Source organism: Lactuca sativa, chromosome 4, assembly GCF_002870075.4.
Source record: "Lactuca sativa cultivar Salinas chromosome 4, Lsat_Salinas_v11, whole genome shotgun sequence".
NCBI classification, from domain to species: Eukaryota; Viridiplantae; Streptophyta; class Magnoliopsida; order Asterales; family Asteraceae; genus Lactuca; species Lactuca sativa.
Window position 1 is genome coordinate 392,706,947 of NC_056626.2, and position 14,775 is coordinate 392,721,721.

Consider the following 14,775-nt stretch of genomic DNA (forward strand, 5'->3'; position numbering starts at 1 on the left):
AGGTACAAATACAACGTACCGGGTTTATACTAACCGGGTACAACTACAATGTATCGGGTTTATACTAAACAGGGTACAGATACAATGTACCATGTTTCTACTAAAGGGGTACAAATACAACGTATCAGGTTTATACTAATGGGGTACAAATATAACGTATCAGGTTTATACTAAATGGGGTACAAATACAATGTACCAGGTTTATACTAACGGGGTACAAATACAACGTATGGGGGGGGGGGGGGGGGGGATAACTCTGTGATTACGTAGTCCTTACATCAAGGTTATATAAAATTAATGTCTGGTATACAACGGAGTGTGTGATTTCCGCCTCATTTCATGTTCCTTGTTTGGTTGTGGGCTTAGGACAGATTCACCCAATCGATTGTCTATTTGATTTCTATTTTATATAATTCGTATGTACTAAGTAATCATAGGAGGGTATTAACTTTATATCTAGTTTACAGTGCAACCACGTCTTCAATTAGTTTTACTTATGATTAAAACTACATATCATTAAATTAAGTATGGCAATAATACTTGTACTTTTCGGTCTTGTAAGGTTTAAAACTACAATTCGATTTTATGGAAAATATAGGATTTTCCAGGATAAACATCATTATTTTACAAAAGGTTCAACACTTATTTACAAACTAGTATAACACAAAGGACCTTTAATTGTTAATTCTATGATTTCCTTAGCTTATACATCAGGGCTATATATAAATAATATCTGATAGGGCAGATTCATACATTCAACTGTCCGTTCGATATTAGATTATATATAGCTAGTATAAACTAAAGTGATCGTAGAAAGAACTATTGTGCTCACCATCTTACTAAGAAAATATAGGATTTTCTTAAGGAACACTTTCATCATAACTCAAAGAGCTATTACAGTTAACTCTGTAAGTACCTAGTGAATACGTCAGGGTTATATACAATGAGGATCCGACAAACAATGGGATGTGTGATTTCCACCTCATTTCCTGTTCCTTGTTTGGTTGTAGGCTTGGGGCAGAACCACACAATCGATTGTTTGTTCGATCTGGATTGTATATAACTTGTATACACTAAGTACTCGTAGAAGGAACTAGTAAGAGTCATTTTACTTAACATTCATCACATCAGAAAATATAGGATTTTGTGGAGCAACACCTCATGTTTTACAAAAATAAAGAACCTGTTTTCTAAAACAAAATACTTATGAACTCACCAACTTTAATGTTGACACTTTTTCAAACCAATTGTATTCTCAGGAAAGTTAATAGACAGGTACTCTCTCTGGCGTTATGAAGACGAAGCATAGTAGCATTACGTCTTACCTTATACTGTAGTTTTAAATGTTAAACAAGTAATGTTTTGAACACAATGTAAATACTATGTTATTAATACAATGGTTGTTGTTGCTTCGATTACTATTATACAATTGTTGTGATATTATACATGACGTCCTCCTCCCCCGAACATTTCCGTCGTTCCGGTTTGGGGGTGTGACACATTGTATATCCTTTGTATGTTATGATAGTGGTATTGTTAGAGTACATGTATGGTAGTTGGATAGGATAACTCCTTGTTATGTATGTGCAATATGGGACACTTGAAGTCATGGTATGCTAGACTAGTAGGGTATTTCTTGTTGATTGTATGATATTGTTAGGTGTCATGATTGGTTAGGGTAATGATAGTATTGATTAATCGTTAAGTGGGTACCCTATAGGTTATATGTAGTTTAAGTTAGATAGCTTAAGAACTCTTGGTCTAAAGCCTTATTGCATGGTTCTTGTTTGATTTATTGCTCTCGAGTAGGATCATCTGTTCGACTGTCTATTTGACTCCTGACTACATATGATTATGTATTGATGAGGCCTTTGTCAGTATTAGCATTGACCGGATATGGATATGGTCAGGAATTGTATGAAAAATTAGGATGTATCCCTTGGAAATTATATGAAAGACCATGATGTAGCCCCTGAAAAATGTATGAAAGACTAGGATGTATCCCATAGCAAGTTGTGTAGTGGCAAGAGTGTCAATGAACGATACGTATGAAGATTATGTGTGTTGTATGCATGTTAAAAGGAGAGTTGACCACAACACGGCCAAGGGCTCGCCATAGCATCGTAAACGTTGAATTGGGTTGACCGTTGACTTTTGTCCAGTTTGACCTTCAGTCAAACTTGAAGGATTTGGGTTGTTGATTGAGGTTCAATATTTAATTGGTGATAGTCGATACGTGGTACGGATCAGTGCAAGGAGTTGAGAGTGTAGTTTTGCTTATCTAATTTTGCGATTTAAGTGAGTTTTCTTATCATGCCATGTATGACATTGTATATCCTTTGTATGTTAGGGTAGTGGTATTGTTAAAGTACATGTATGGTAGTTGGCTAGGATAACTCCTTGTAATGTATATGCAATATGGGACACTTGGTGTCATGGTTTGTCGTTGAGTTGGGTTGATCGTTGGCTTTTGGCCAGTTTGACCTTCAGTCAAACTTGAAGGATTTAGGTTGTTGATTGAGGTTCAATTTTTAATTAGTCATAGTCGATACGTGGTTTAGATCAGTGCAAGGAGTTGAGAGTGTAGTTTTGTTTTTCTAATTTTGCGATGCAGGTGAGTTTTCTTATTATTCCCTGTATGACATTGTATATCATTTGTATGTTAGGATAGTGGTATTGTTAGAGTACATGTATGGTAGTTCGCTATGATAACTCATTGTAATGTATGTGCAGTATGGGACACTTGGTGTCATGGTATACTATACTGGTAGGGTATTTCTTGTTGATTGTATGATATTGTTAGGTGTCATGATTGGTTAGGGTAATGATAGTATTGATTAATCGTTAAGTGGATACCCTATAGGTTATATGTAGTTTAAGTTAGATAGCTTAAGAACTCTTGGTCTAAAGCCTTATTCCATGGTTCTTGTTTGATTTATTGCTCTCAAGTAGGATCACCTGTTCGACTGTCTATTTGGCTCCCGACTACATATGACTATGTATTCATGAGGCGTTTTTCAGTATTAGCATTGGCCCCGATATGGATGTAGCCCCTGGAAATTGTATGAAAGACCAGGATGTAGCCCCTGAAAATTATATGAAAGACCAGGGTGTATCCCTTGGCAAGTTGTGTAGTGACAAGAGTGTCGGTGGAGGATACGTATGAAGATTATGTGTGTTGTATGCATGTTGAAAGGAGAGTTAGCCAGAGCCGAGAACTTTGTTTGTATGCATTGTATGTATGGAGGAATGTGTGATATATTTGGGAACTCGCTAAGCTTTATGCTTATAGTTGTAGATTAAATTTTTTGCACGTTGTTCATGATAAGAGCTCGGCGGCACTGTACACTTGCATCGAAAATATTGATTTCCGTTGTTTTGCAATTCAACTATATTAATCTTATGGTTTTCAAACAAATGAATGTCGCTTAATGATTTTAAGTAAATAGTTTTAAGTGGTAAACTTATTTTAAATGAAAATTCTCTTTTGTAATTTTTGGGACATTTCATGTCCAATGATATAATAAAACATAAAGAAATTAAGGTTTTGATTAGCAAACTAGTGGAAAAAACCAGCTTTTAGCTTAGTTTATCTAAAAGCTATCTCAAACTAGTCTTTCAATAAGTTATTTTATTTATTATTATAAATTGCGTTTATAGTTTTACAAAATGCTATACATGACTAAATTAACCCAAGTTCAAAATTTAATGACAAATTATTTAACCTTTAATTTTATTCACCGTTTTATTCCAACTCGTTACCTAGTATTTTGCCAAAGACAACTTTATTTATATTAATTAAAACATGAATTATACATATTAATTCGTTTATTTTTATATACTGATTAATAAACATGACTCATTCTTGATTCATCTTAAACTTTAGACAAAAATACAATGTTGGTTTATCTGGTTTCCCAAAACATGGTGATTTAATACAACTCTCAGAGCTTTTACGTGCTTGGTCCACATGGTTTATTTTTCTTGCTCGGCTCATCTTTACCATGCGACCATACGTCGCCCAACTAAAAAGTCAACTGCCCAAATATTGTCGGTTTGGTCTCTATAGTTTCCTAAATTTGTCTTCCTGGTTATTTTAAGAAATTTTAAGTTTTTCTTTTTTATGTATTTTTTTTTTATTGATAAAAATTGTTTTATTTTTGTGAATATTTTTCATATTTATAGGTATTTATAACTTTATAAAAAAATAATGATGTTTAAACTTTTAAATAAACAATATATTTTACTACAACATCATTCACAAAGGAAGTATATTTCATTTTCATAATGAATGAAAAAAAAATGAACTATCTTTTTATGCAAACTATAATTATAAAAACAATTATCATTATCAAACCAACATTACAATTTCATTCAAATAACAAGTAATTCATAACACGCAGAGCAAATTTTAACAAAAGACTAACATAGTCACTATCAAACATAATCAAGAATAAAGAATGTCCTATGGTAAACAATATAGTATTGGCTAACTTTTTTTTTTATTTCCCGTACCTTGACAAGTCAGTAGAAATGATCATATTTACCTGATTGTCACTCTCATTTTCTTTATGGATATAATCAATGTTTTTATCATTTCTACACTTGGAGGAATCCCCTACAAACTGTGCATCATTTTGGTCCTTGTTTCTTAATATGAAGTAAGACACAATTTGTAAACACGAAGAACTAACTTTCTTTCTTTCCTTTTTTGAAACTTGTCTCCAAATTGCCTCTAATCATGACATTTCTCCCCCACATTAGCTATGCGTAATTTATCTATTTGACCAAGAGGACGCCGAAGTGTCTAATCACCACCAAAGGACATATAGTTATTAATGCAACAAATAACCCAAGTGGTATTAACTTCTCTATATAATTAATCAAACAAAGGTTAATTTCACCAAAATTTTTTTCCAAAAAATATAAACTTATTGTCATCGTCAACGACAAATGGCGAGAATGTTGCTCCACAATAAATACCTCATGTTAGCAGTCAAACATGATATTTGGAAGGACCAAGAAAAAAGAAAAAACTATTTGGATATGTCGTCAAGAATCTTAACAAGGTGTATAATAAGCAAGCAAATGAAAAAGCGGTTAGTTGGATTGTCTCCTTTGGTCATACGGTTCATAGCACAATGGTATCTTCTTCGCTACCTCGACAATGATTTGCAGATCGTTGTCGAGTTGTTGAATCTAGTGGAGGTTCTTGATGAACGGTTAGAGAAGTGGAAGGAGATGATATGATGCTTAGGAGAATGATACAATTTTATTTGTGGGGTTTAGAATATTTTTGTGTTGGAATTTTGAAGCTTTATAGGTTAAGATGTAACACCAGAACTTTTCTTATATTTTAAAATAAAAATACACCCAAATATTTCACATTTTATACATCAAAACCGTGGGTTTACTTTAGTATTTGCAAACGCAAGTAAATACAAAATACAAAGTATAAAATACATCTATGACCTATTCAGGCATTACAAAGCTTTACAAAAAAAGACAATAATTCTTATTAAATGACTACTATTTTTCCATAGTTGTCTTTCCTTTGCTTGAGTTTACATTTCCTGCTTTCCATAATGACACTCACAATATAAGCACAAGCTTAATGAGTAACTTAACTATAACATTATCACATTACAACATAGTATTAACATATAATCATATTAATTCAACCTAACTCAATAATAAGAAACACATTTACTAAGAGTCTTTCTATACCCATTTATTCCATTGAATATTGTCAACCTAGAACTCATTATAAGGCTCACATATTGTTTAGAGATGTCACAATACTCATGTGTCACCTAATCATCACATACATTATACTCTTTGAATGTTTTTTTGTGTAATATACTTATACTCTTTATTAAGTCTTACAAAAGTATTCTTATCAAAACACCGTTAATGACAATTTATATCAACATAGATATAATGATACAATTTTAAATTGTATTTCACAATATATAATATGGATTAAGGTTAAATTACCCACCTTGAATTGGTTGAGAAGAGCTCGTTTCGACTCCTTGAGATCCCGTTTCAATCCTTGCTTCATTGAAACCTAAGCAATAACACATCTTTTAAGTGTTCTAATTCATTTTTTAAATTTCTCTTTTATGTTCAATAACATCACAACATTTAATCATAACACTCAACTATTTAATAACTTCAATAGCTCCATATCTAAACAATTTAAGTGTCTTATTACATTAAGACATAATCTCCCACTGCTATAACACTTTCTTTCTCAACTCATATTTCCATTTTCTTTGCTTGATTTCAATTTAGCTTCATAATACATCTAATGCAACTTTAAATACTGAAATTACTTATCTTCCATGGATTTATCATTTATGTACTTTCATTGAACATAATATGAACTCAATTCATCAAAACCACAAAAATTTCTAGGTTTCATAGAAGTTTTGATAGTTGTATTGAATCAACCTATTTGGAAAACCACATACACCAGTTGTCGTAATTTTGTTTAAACTTTATTTATTAGAGATAAACCCATGTCATTTATAATGTAAAATTTCATCTCAAATAACTATTTTTTTTCTTTTTATAACATTATTGCTAATTATCAACTTATAAATCTAATCAAAAAAGTGTTAAAACTGTGCTTAGCGCATAAGCTACATATAGTTTTTGAGATTATTATTATAATATATATAGTGTTTTATAAAACTACCAAGATAATTTATAAACTAGTGTTTTGAAATACTATTAAAGTTTTGAAATAATGTGATCGGTTTTTTCTGAAATATATATATTTAATTAAATAATATGATTATAAAAAACTTCAGTATGTTGTACCATTTGCACCAATAATTAGTATCAATCTTTTGTTGCACCTAAACCGAATTAGACGTAATAAATGCATTATGTCATATACCACTTTGCATCAATAATTAGTATTTGTAGGGATAATACAAAATAAAAAAATAAAAAAATAAATGAGAAAGACAAGGTAAATTACATCATTCGTCCCTCATCTATATGTTAAAAAGCACATTTAGTTTATATTTTCAAAAATTAATTCGGACCATCTATGGGTTTGGTTTTCTTACACGCTTAGTGTCTACAGACACCAAATAACTATTTTGCTCTTCATAATTTCTTTTTCAATTTTATTTTATTTACTTATCATTTTAGGTTGAAAAATAAAATGAAAAAGAAAAAATAGATATTTGCACCAAACATACCCTTCTCCCTTCCCTTTCCCAAGCTTAGTCTCCTCTCTTTCTTACCCTTTCTTCCTCTTCATCGATCCAACGGCCAACATCTGTAAATAACATCACCACTGGTTAACACTAACACCACCACCACCAATGTGGGTCACCATCACCATCATAACTCACAACCACCATCTCTTGTTTCTCCACCGACCGGTGGATAAAAAAAGGCGACGATGATTACCCACCCACTCTTCCTTTGTCGCCACCATTTCCTATTTCTTCTTCGATTGTATAATTGTGTAATAAGGACAGTCATAGTGGTGGTGATAAAGGTGTTTGTTTTCCCATTGTATCAGAGCTGGTGAATGGAAGTAACATGTACTTAAACCCTAGGCGGTGATCTTAGATCTGATAAAATGAAGGCAAAGGTTCGAAACCCTAGGCAACGTCGATCTAAGACGATGTAAGGCACATCGGAGATCGAAGAGGTGGGCTGGTGGTGGTGTTAACAGTAAATGTAGGGATATTCGTATGAAATCCGATGGAGAAGAAACAGAGTCGTCAAAATCCGTCGTCGTCATGCCCTGATTATTCTTTCTTGATTTGCAAGTGGGTTTTGTGATGGAGGCTGGTAGTGGTGTTAACAGTAAATGTGGTTGGTTCGATGGTGGTTTGGGTATCAGTTGGTGGTTCGGTGAATGAGTTGGTGGTTTATCGTTATTTTGAACCGGGGAGTAGGTGGGGTGAAGTGAGAGGCGGCGGTGGTGATCCATTTTCCAGTGGTGGTGGTGGTCAAGTCTTATTCAATAAAATAGAAATATAATTACTATTTAATAATTAAAAGTATCAAAAATGTTAAAAGTAAATGAAAAATAGCATTATAGTCTTTTTTATGTGTCACAAAAGATAAAACGTGTAAATTTAAACTAACGAATGATGAAGCGTATTCTTTTAACGGCATAAGAGAGAGTTAATTTTTAAAAATAATGACGGAACGTGCATTTTGACACCTACAAGAGAGACCAATGGTTTTAATTTACCCTAAAAATATCTTATTATATTTACTTGTTTTAAAAAAATTAACCTATGACATTTTATATCACTAATCTGCAAGCTATTTTGTGTCATGTGATTTGCACGTGACTTGATTCTGAAAGGTTAAATTGTCTTAAACATGTATTTAAGCAACCACATATTGATGTGAGATAATAGGAATGAATAGGTTTTCATATGAGGAAATTTACTATTTAATAATATCTCATATAATATAATATTTAATATATATATATATATATATATATATATATATATATATATATATATATATATATATATATATATATATATATATATATATATATATATATATATATAAACTTACATTAAATATTATATTATATGAGATATTATTAAATAGTTAATTTTCATCAAACGACTTTAACAACTAACTTTATAATTACCAGATAGTTTATCATGCAACAACTAATTTTTTAGCCAAAATCTAATTTTCAACTACAATTTAAATTGTTTTTACAATTATACCAATTTTACATTTGGGAATACAAACTCGAATAAAAAAATGCCAATAACAAGACTCTCTTCTTAAGTTTGTTCTGGAAAGTATGATTATATGGGGCCAAATTATCACTTAATCACAAATCGGCTGATAATTAAGGATAATTCAAATTTTGAAATGATTGAAAAATAATTAAATTATAAAGTATGATAAAAATAAGTTAGGTGAATTATTAATAGGCCCCATTGCGGTTACATTAAATAGAACATACATCCAAGCACTATGGGAATTAAATAAGGAAATTCTTTACCTTTTTCTTTTCAAAGCCATTAAACTGATTTTGTTCAACTAAATCTAAAGCATTGACAAGTTAGAAAATAGATAATTGTAGTCATTAAAAAATCGTCCTTCAAAAAAATCTAAATAAATCAATGTAAATATTATATGTTCATAGTTTCAATGTAAATTTATAAAATAAATACTTTTTTGCACATTTAAACAAAAATCAATCAAAATTTGTGTTGCCGGTTTACAAGATCATAAGTCACGATCACATACATCTGAGCTCATAATTAACATCAGGTGTTTTTAGTAATTTAGATTGTAAAATAACAAAAAATAATTAAATATACAAGCAAAAAAAGCTAAATTTTTCAAAAAAATAGTTGCCGAATATAACCATAATCTTCTTATGATACATTATGATTTATCTCTTAATAGTTAACTAAACAAGACCAATGAAACATCCAAAAATGATGTTTATTTTTAAAATTTTGAATCGTACAAATATATATATTGATGTGGTTTCTTATCACATCAAGAAATGAATTCCCACCTAATTTCACCTTACCAAATCTTTTTTAGAGGCTCACATGTAGATTTGAAATTCAATGAGATCCAAATGAAAATTAAAATATATATATATATATATATATATATATATATATATATATATATATATATATATATATATATATATATATATATATATATATATATATATATATATATTAATAAGACTTAGCTATTTTATTTTTTATTTTCTTTATAAATCTTAAATTTTGAATTTTTTATTATTTGAGTATTGATTTATTTTCAATAAATAAATAAAAATTAAAAGCAAGGTTTACATTTATTGATCTAGTGCATATAATTAATAGAAATAAAAACACTAAAATGTTGCAAAATAATTTAAAAGAAAAAAAAAAGAAACCTAAAAGTTGATTTCAAAATATTTTAAGAGAAATAATAATTTCAATGGGTGCATAGTGCATATCAAATTTAATACCTTCATTAAATTCCAACACATATTAAAACTTTGAGACCATGAAAGCATTTAATTTTGTATGCTTGGTACCATGGGTACATATCTACCTCTCATTCTCTCATATTTAATGCCATTCACTAATATATGTGATAAAAAATATTGTAGATTTATATAAGTTTAAATCTTTTTAAAGATCTCAATTCATTAATTTATTATTATTATTATTTTAATATATCAAACAACTATGTACACAACTTGTATTGTAGATGATCTAGGGAATATTTAATTGTCACAAAAACAAAAATGTCATGTTAACAAAGTTGTCTGTTCCTTATAACCAGCATGTAGCTACACGCCTACAACTACAATCACCCAATTGTATTATGTTATCTTTATGGTTTAATTATAGTCATATATTTAAATAAAAAAAATACAAATATAGTCATATTTAATAAGAAATTTCATATAACAGTTGAAAATTTTCTGCTTCCTACAAAATAATGAGTTCAGTGCGAAATCAGTATTTATTTTCTGTAAAATTTATTTTTTATATGGTCCCACCAAAAGAAGGAAAACAAAATTTGGATGAAAATTTAAACAATATTGCAATGCCAAATTGCAATTTAGAATTCCCAATGACATACAATTTCTATAGGGTTTTATGTAGAAAAATCTAATTATTTTGGAAATTTTTTTGATAAAGTCTTAAAAGTTTTTTTTTAATAAAAAAAAATGATATTATAATGAGAAAATCACATAATTTATCATTTCTTTTTCAAATATAGAATAATATTTTTTTCGTTAATTTCAGCAAAATTCTCAATTTCTACATTCCAAAATCACACTTTCACAAAATCAAATCGTTCAAAAACTTCAAAAAAAAAAAAGGCTTTTTGGGAAAATCAATATAGAAGCACAAAGTTTCAGTTTCATATTAGGTTGAAAATGTTTTTTTGGGAAAAAAATACTATAAAAGGAACCAATTTCACAGAAAATATCCACTTCAAAAGTTGTGATTGTGCGAAAACTTATTTTTTTTAATACTCCATGTTTGTTAAAACACTTTAGCGTTTATTTGCATAAAAATATTTGACAAAAAAATAATAATAAAGTTTTAAAATATGTAAAAAATAACATTTAAAAAAAATGCTAAAAAGTTTCGTAAACGACTTAAAATAACTTTTAGATCAACAGTTCTTTTGTTTAATATAAAAGCTTTAAATCCATACTCATGGACAAAGATTTTTCTTAAAACCTAAAACCCAATATGTCTTCATTCCACATAAAAACCACATTCCTTGCAATCTAATAAAACGACCCAATAACAATCCGACCCGACCCGACCCAACCCATAATAAGAGGGTCACTTCAAGGCTTCAAGTTGCATCATTATCAGCCGTTGGATCAGATGCAACTTTTTTTGCTGGAGAAGATTCAGTTCCAGTTGTGCTCATGGACACCCGCTTCACCCCCCTCCCCACCACCCCAAGATGTGTCACTCCGCCACCACCGGTGGTGGTTTGAGTTGTTGAAACGGTAGTTGACCCGAACCCGAAACTGTCACCAGCTCCAATCCGTGAAGAACTGCCGCCACTAGAACCCTCTCCTCCGCCTCTTGCCGCCATCATTCCAAGTATGTCGGATAGTATGGATGATGGGTTTGATACAATTTGCTCCAAATCTTCAAGCTGACACATTTTCACAAATATAATTATTTATCATTCAAGAAAACACTCCCAAGAAATGGAATTTGTTAGTATTTTATAAAGATAAATAAAAGAACTAAATTGATACATAAAACAAAGAACTTGATATTTTATAGGGTTAATTTCAATAAACATGTTTTTTTTATGGATTAAACTTCAAATTTATTTTTTGACCTTATATATTTTTTATTTTTTTTCCAAAAAACCCCTCAACTTTGAATTTCTTTCCGAAAAAAAACCTCAACCTTCTAAAGGTTTCCAAATAAACCCTCAACTTTTTTAGTTTTTCTCAAAAAAAAAAAAACCCTCGCATTTTACAATTTTTTTGGTAAAAATTACTAAAAGGGCAAAATCGGAAAATATGAAAAAATACGATCTTTTTCAGGCAAAAAAAAATTGAGGTTTAATCCATAAAAATCATGAAATATAAGGTTTTTGTTAGATTAGCCCTAATTTATAAAGATGATCTTTGATTAAATAGAAATACCTCACTAAAAAACTGCATGGAAGTTTGAAATACATAACGTATGAATTTTAAATAGTAAAAAAAATGTATATTATAATTTATCACTTTAAATTTTTGTTTATGTATATATATAAGATTAAATACATAATGAAATTCTAAAATACAAGTATAATGAAAAATTACTTTTAGTTATTTATGAAAAATAACAAAAAATATGAGTTTTGAAAAAAATTTACATAAATTATTGTTGTTTGAAGACTATATATTTATATGAATAAACATAAAAAATGGTTAATCTAAAAAAAAACTTATATTTTGTATTTTTTCCGGATGAAACCTCAAATTTATTTTTTGCCTGAAAAAGACATTTTATTTTTTTATTTTTTCCGAAAAAACCCTCAACTTTGAATTTTTTCCGAAATGAAACCTTCAACCTTCTAAATGTTTACAAATAAACCCTCAGCTTTTATAGTTTTCCTAAAAAAAAACCCTCATATTTTACAATTTTTTTGGCAAAAATGAATATAAGGGCAAAATCGGGAAAATTGAAAAAATACAAGGCAAAAAATAAATTCGAGGTTTAATCCGCAAAAAAACACAAAATATAAGGTCTTATTTTAGGTTAACCCTATAAAAAAATAATGGGTTTACATTTACCTTTTTTTCAAGCTCAGTAGAAAGACCAGTGAGAATCTCAATCTCTTTTTCTTTTTCAGAAATCGGATCATTCGTTTGTGAAGCATTAGAAGATTGTCTACCAAGAACACTCGATTCACAATTCCCAGATAAACTTTCCACTTCACTTTTAAGCCTCTTTAAACGAGATTTGCAAACTGAAATCGCCTTTTGACAATAAGGAATTGCTTCTTGACCCTTTGACCCGATTTCTAAGCATAAACATATCCGAAAGTTCCTGAAATTTTATGTTTTAAGAAAAGATCAGAATTCAGAAACTCAAGTAAAGGGTAAAGTCGGAATTTAAAAAAGTATTGATCTTGAGAAAAGAAAGGATACAGTTCGGCTATGTGGCGACTGTCTGGTTCAGCTAGGCGTTCCAACATTGATAAAGCTTTCAGATAATCACTCAGGGAAGTTTCAACATCCTCTGTAAGGGCAAAATTGGAATTTTAGAAAGTTGAAGGTAAGTCAAGTTAGCAATTAGCAAAATGTGAAATATGCATACCTCTTTCCAAGGCTACCTCTGCTAAAGCTGAAAGAATGTCTACTTTCTCCATTGTGTCGCCTGGTTGTTTTTCCGAAATTGCCCTTGCGACATCAAGCATTTTCCAAGCTAAATCAAGGTCAGATTCGTCTTCTTCTTCATCCTCACCCTCACTTCCTTCATCATCTTCATCTTGATCTTCCACTTCAAAAAACCATGAACACAAAAATCTCATTGTCATCCTTATTTGTATTGTGGAAAACATTTTCTAATATCATTGATGTGAATTGTGAAGATTTGAAGTACCTTCTTTAGTTTTGCTTGAAACAGAAGTTTCCCCACTTTCAGCTGATTTAGTGGATCCTTTTTCAGTGGATTCTTTCTTGGAAACAGTACCAGAGACTAATGGATCGGATTCCTCTTGAGCTTTGTATAGAAGTGCACATCCGTATTTGTAATATGATCTCACACATTCAGGTGCAAGCTCGCCATAATGCGCAGCTCTGATACAACAAAAGTGAAATCATCTTCAATATTCGAAAGAACATGTCTCATATCATTTGGAAATAACATTACACTCACAGCAGAAGTTAACATAGAAAATTCAACATACATCGCACATTCTTCAGAATCAACAAATTACAACAAATTTGTTAATTAAAACTGTATGCTTCTCCGGGAAACAAAATTACACTTCAAAACATGGTTTGTTTGCTTTCAACAAAGCAGAAGCCGAGATTATCCGCATAAATCAACAGGAAAAGAGACTTCTACATGATTAATTGAATTAAAACAGTATGTAGAGTTAGAAACCCTAACCTGATTTCTAGGGCACGACTGAAGCAATCAGTAGCTTCGGCGTAGTCTTCTTCTTTGTTAGCCTTCGATCCTCTGTCCATCAACTCTTCAGCGTACTCGAGTGACTTCTCCCTTTCTCCATCGGACGTCAGCCCCGATGTCTCGACAGCGTTATTGTTGTTGCACGAAGAGGCTGTGCCACCCTGACCTGTGGAGTCGATGGTGGCATCAACAGATGCAGGCGCTTGATTGCCGTTTGGTGCAAGATCTTGTGAAGTCGGAGCTTCGTCCGCCATTGATGGAGGGAAAATGGAAATGAAAACCCTTCGAATTAGAGAAGTGAATGGCGCTTTGCTTTGATTTCTTTCAAGTTTTTCACCTGTGCCTTTGAAGCCCTTGGCGGAAAAGTGAATATATATTTTCTGCCAAAAAGAAGCGGGTCGGACTACAACAGCTATTTGATAATGTATAATTTTCTAATTGGTCCCTTCATTTTGAAATATATGTAACTTGCTCTTATTGTTTAAAATTTTATGAGATTTTAGTCCAAAAGTATTAAAGCAACTTCTATTTATTGTGATATACATTATATCTTTCGTTTTATAGTTCTTCCTTGAGTAAATTACACGAATGGTCCCTATGGTTTAGGGTAATTTGCACGTTTGGTTCC

The 14,775-nt window shown here is 30.7% G+C and overlaps 1 protein-coding gene across 1 annotated transcript; it reads right to left on the bottom strand.

Annotated features, from left to right (window-relative positions):
• Positions 1-11,130: 11,130 nt before the first annotated feature.
• On the bottom strand, positions 11,131-14,506 carry LOC111918976 (uncharacterized). Its single transcript, XM_023914587.3, has 6 exons — positions 14,127-14,506; positions 13,614-13,810; positions 13,329-13,511; positions 13,160-13,250; positions 12,803-13,058; positions 11,131-11,661 (listed from the first exon to the last, which is right to left on the bottom strand). The coding sequence occupies exons 1-6, from the start codon at positions 14,399-14,401 to the stop codon at positions 11,350-11,352; spliced, it is 1,314 nt and encodes a 437-aa protein (XP_023770355.1). The 5' UTR covers positions 14,402-14,506; the 3' UTR covers positions 11,131-11,349.
• Between the last annotated feature and the right edge of the window lie 269 nt (positions 14,507-14,775).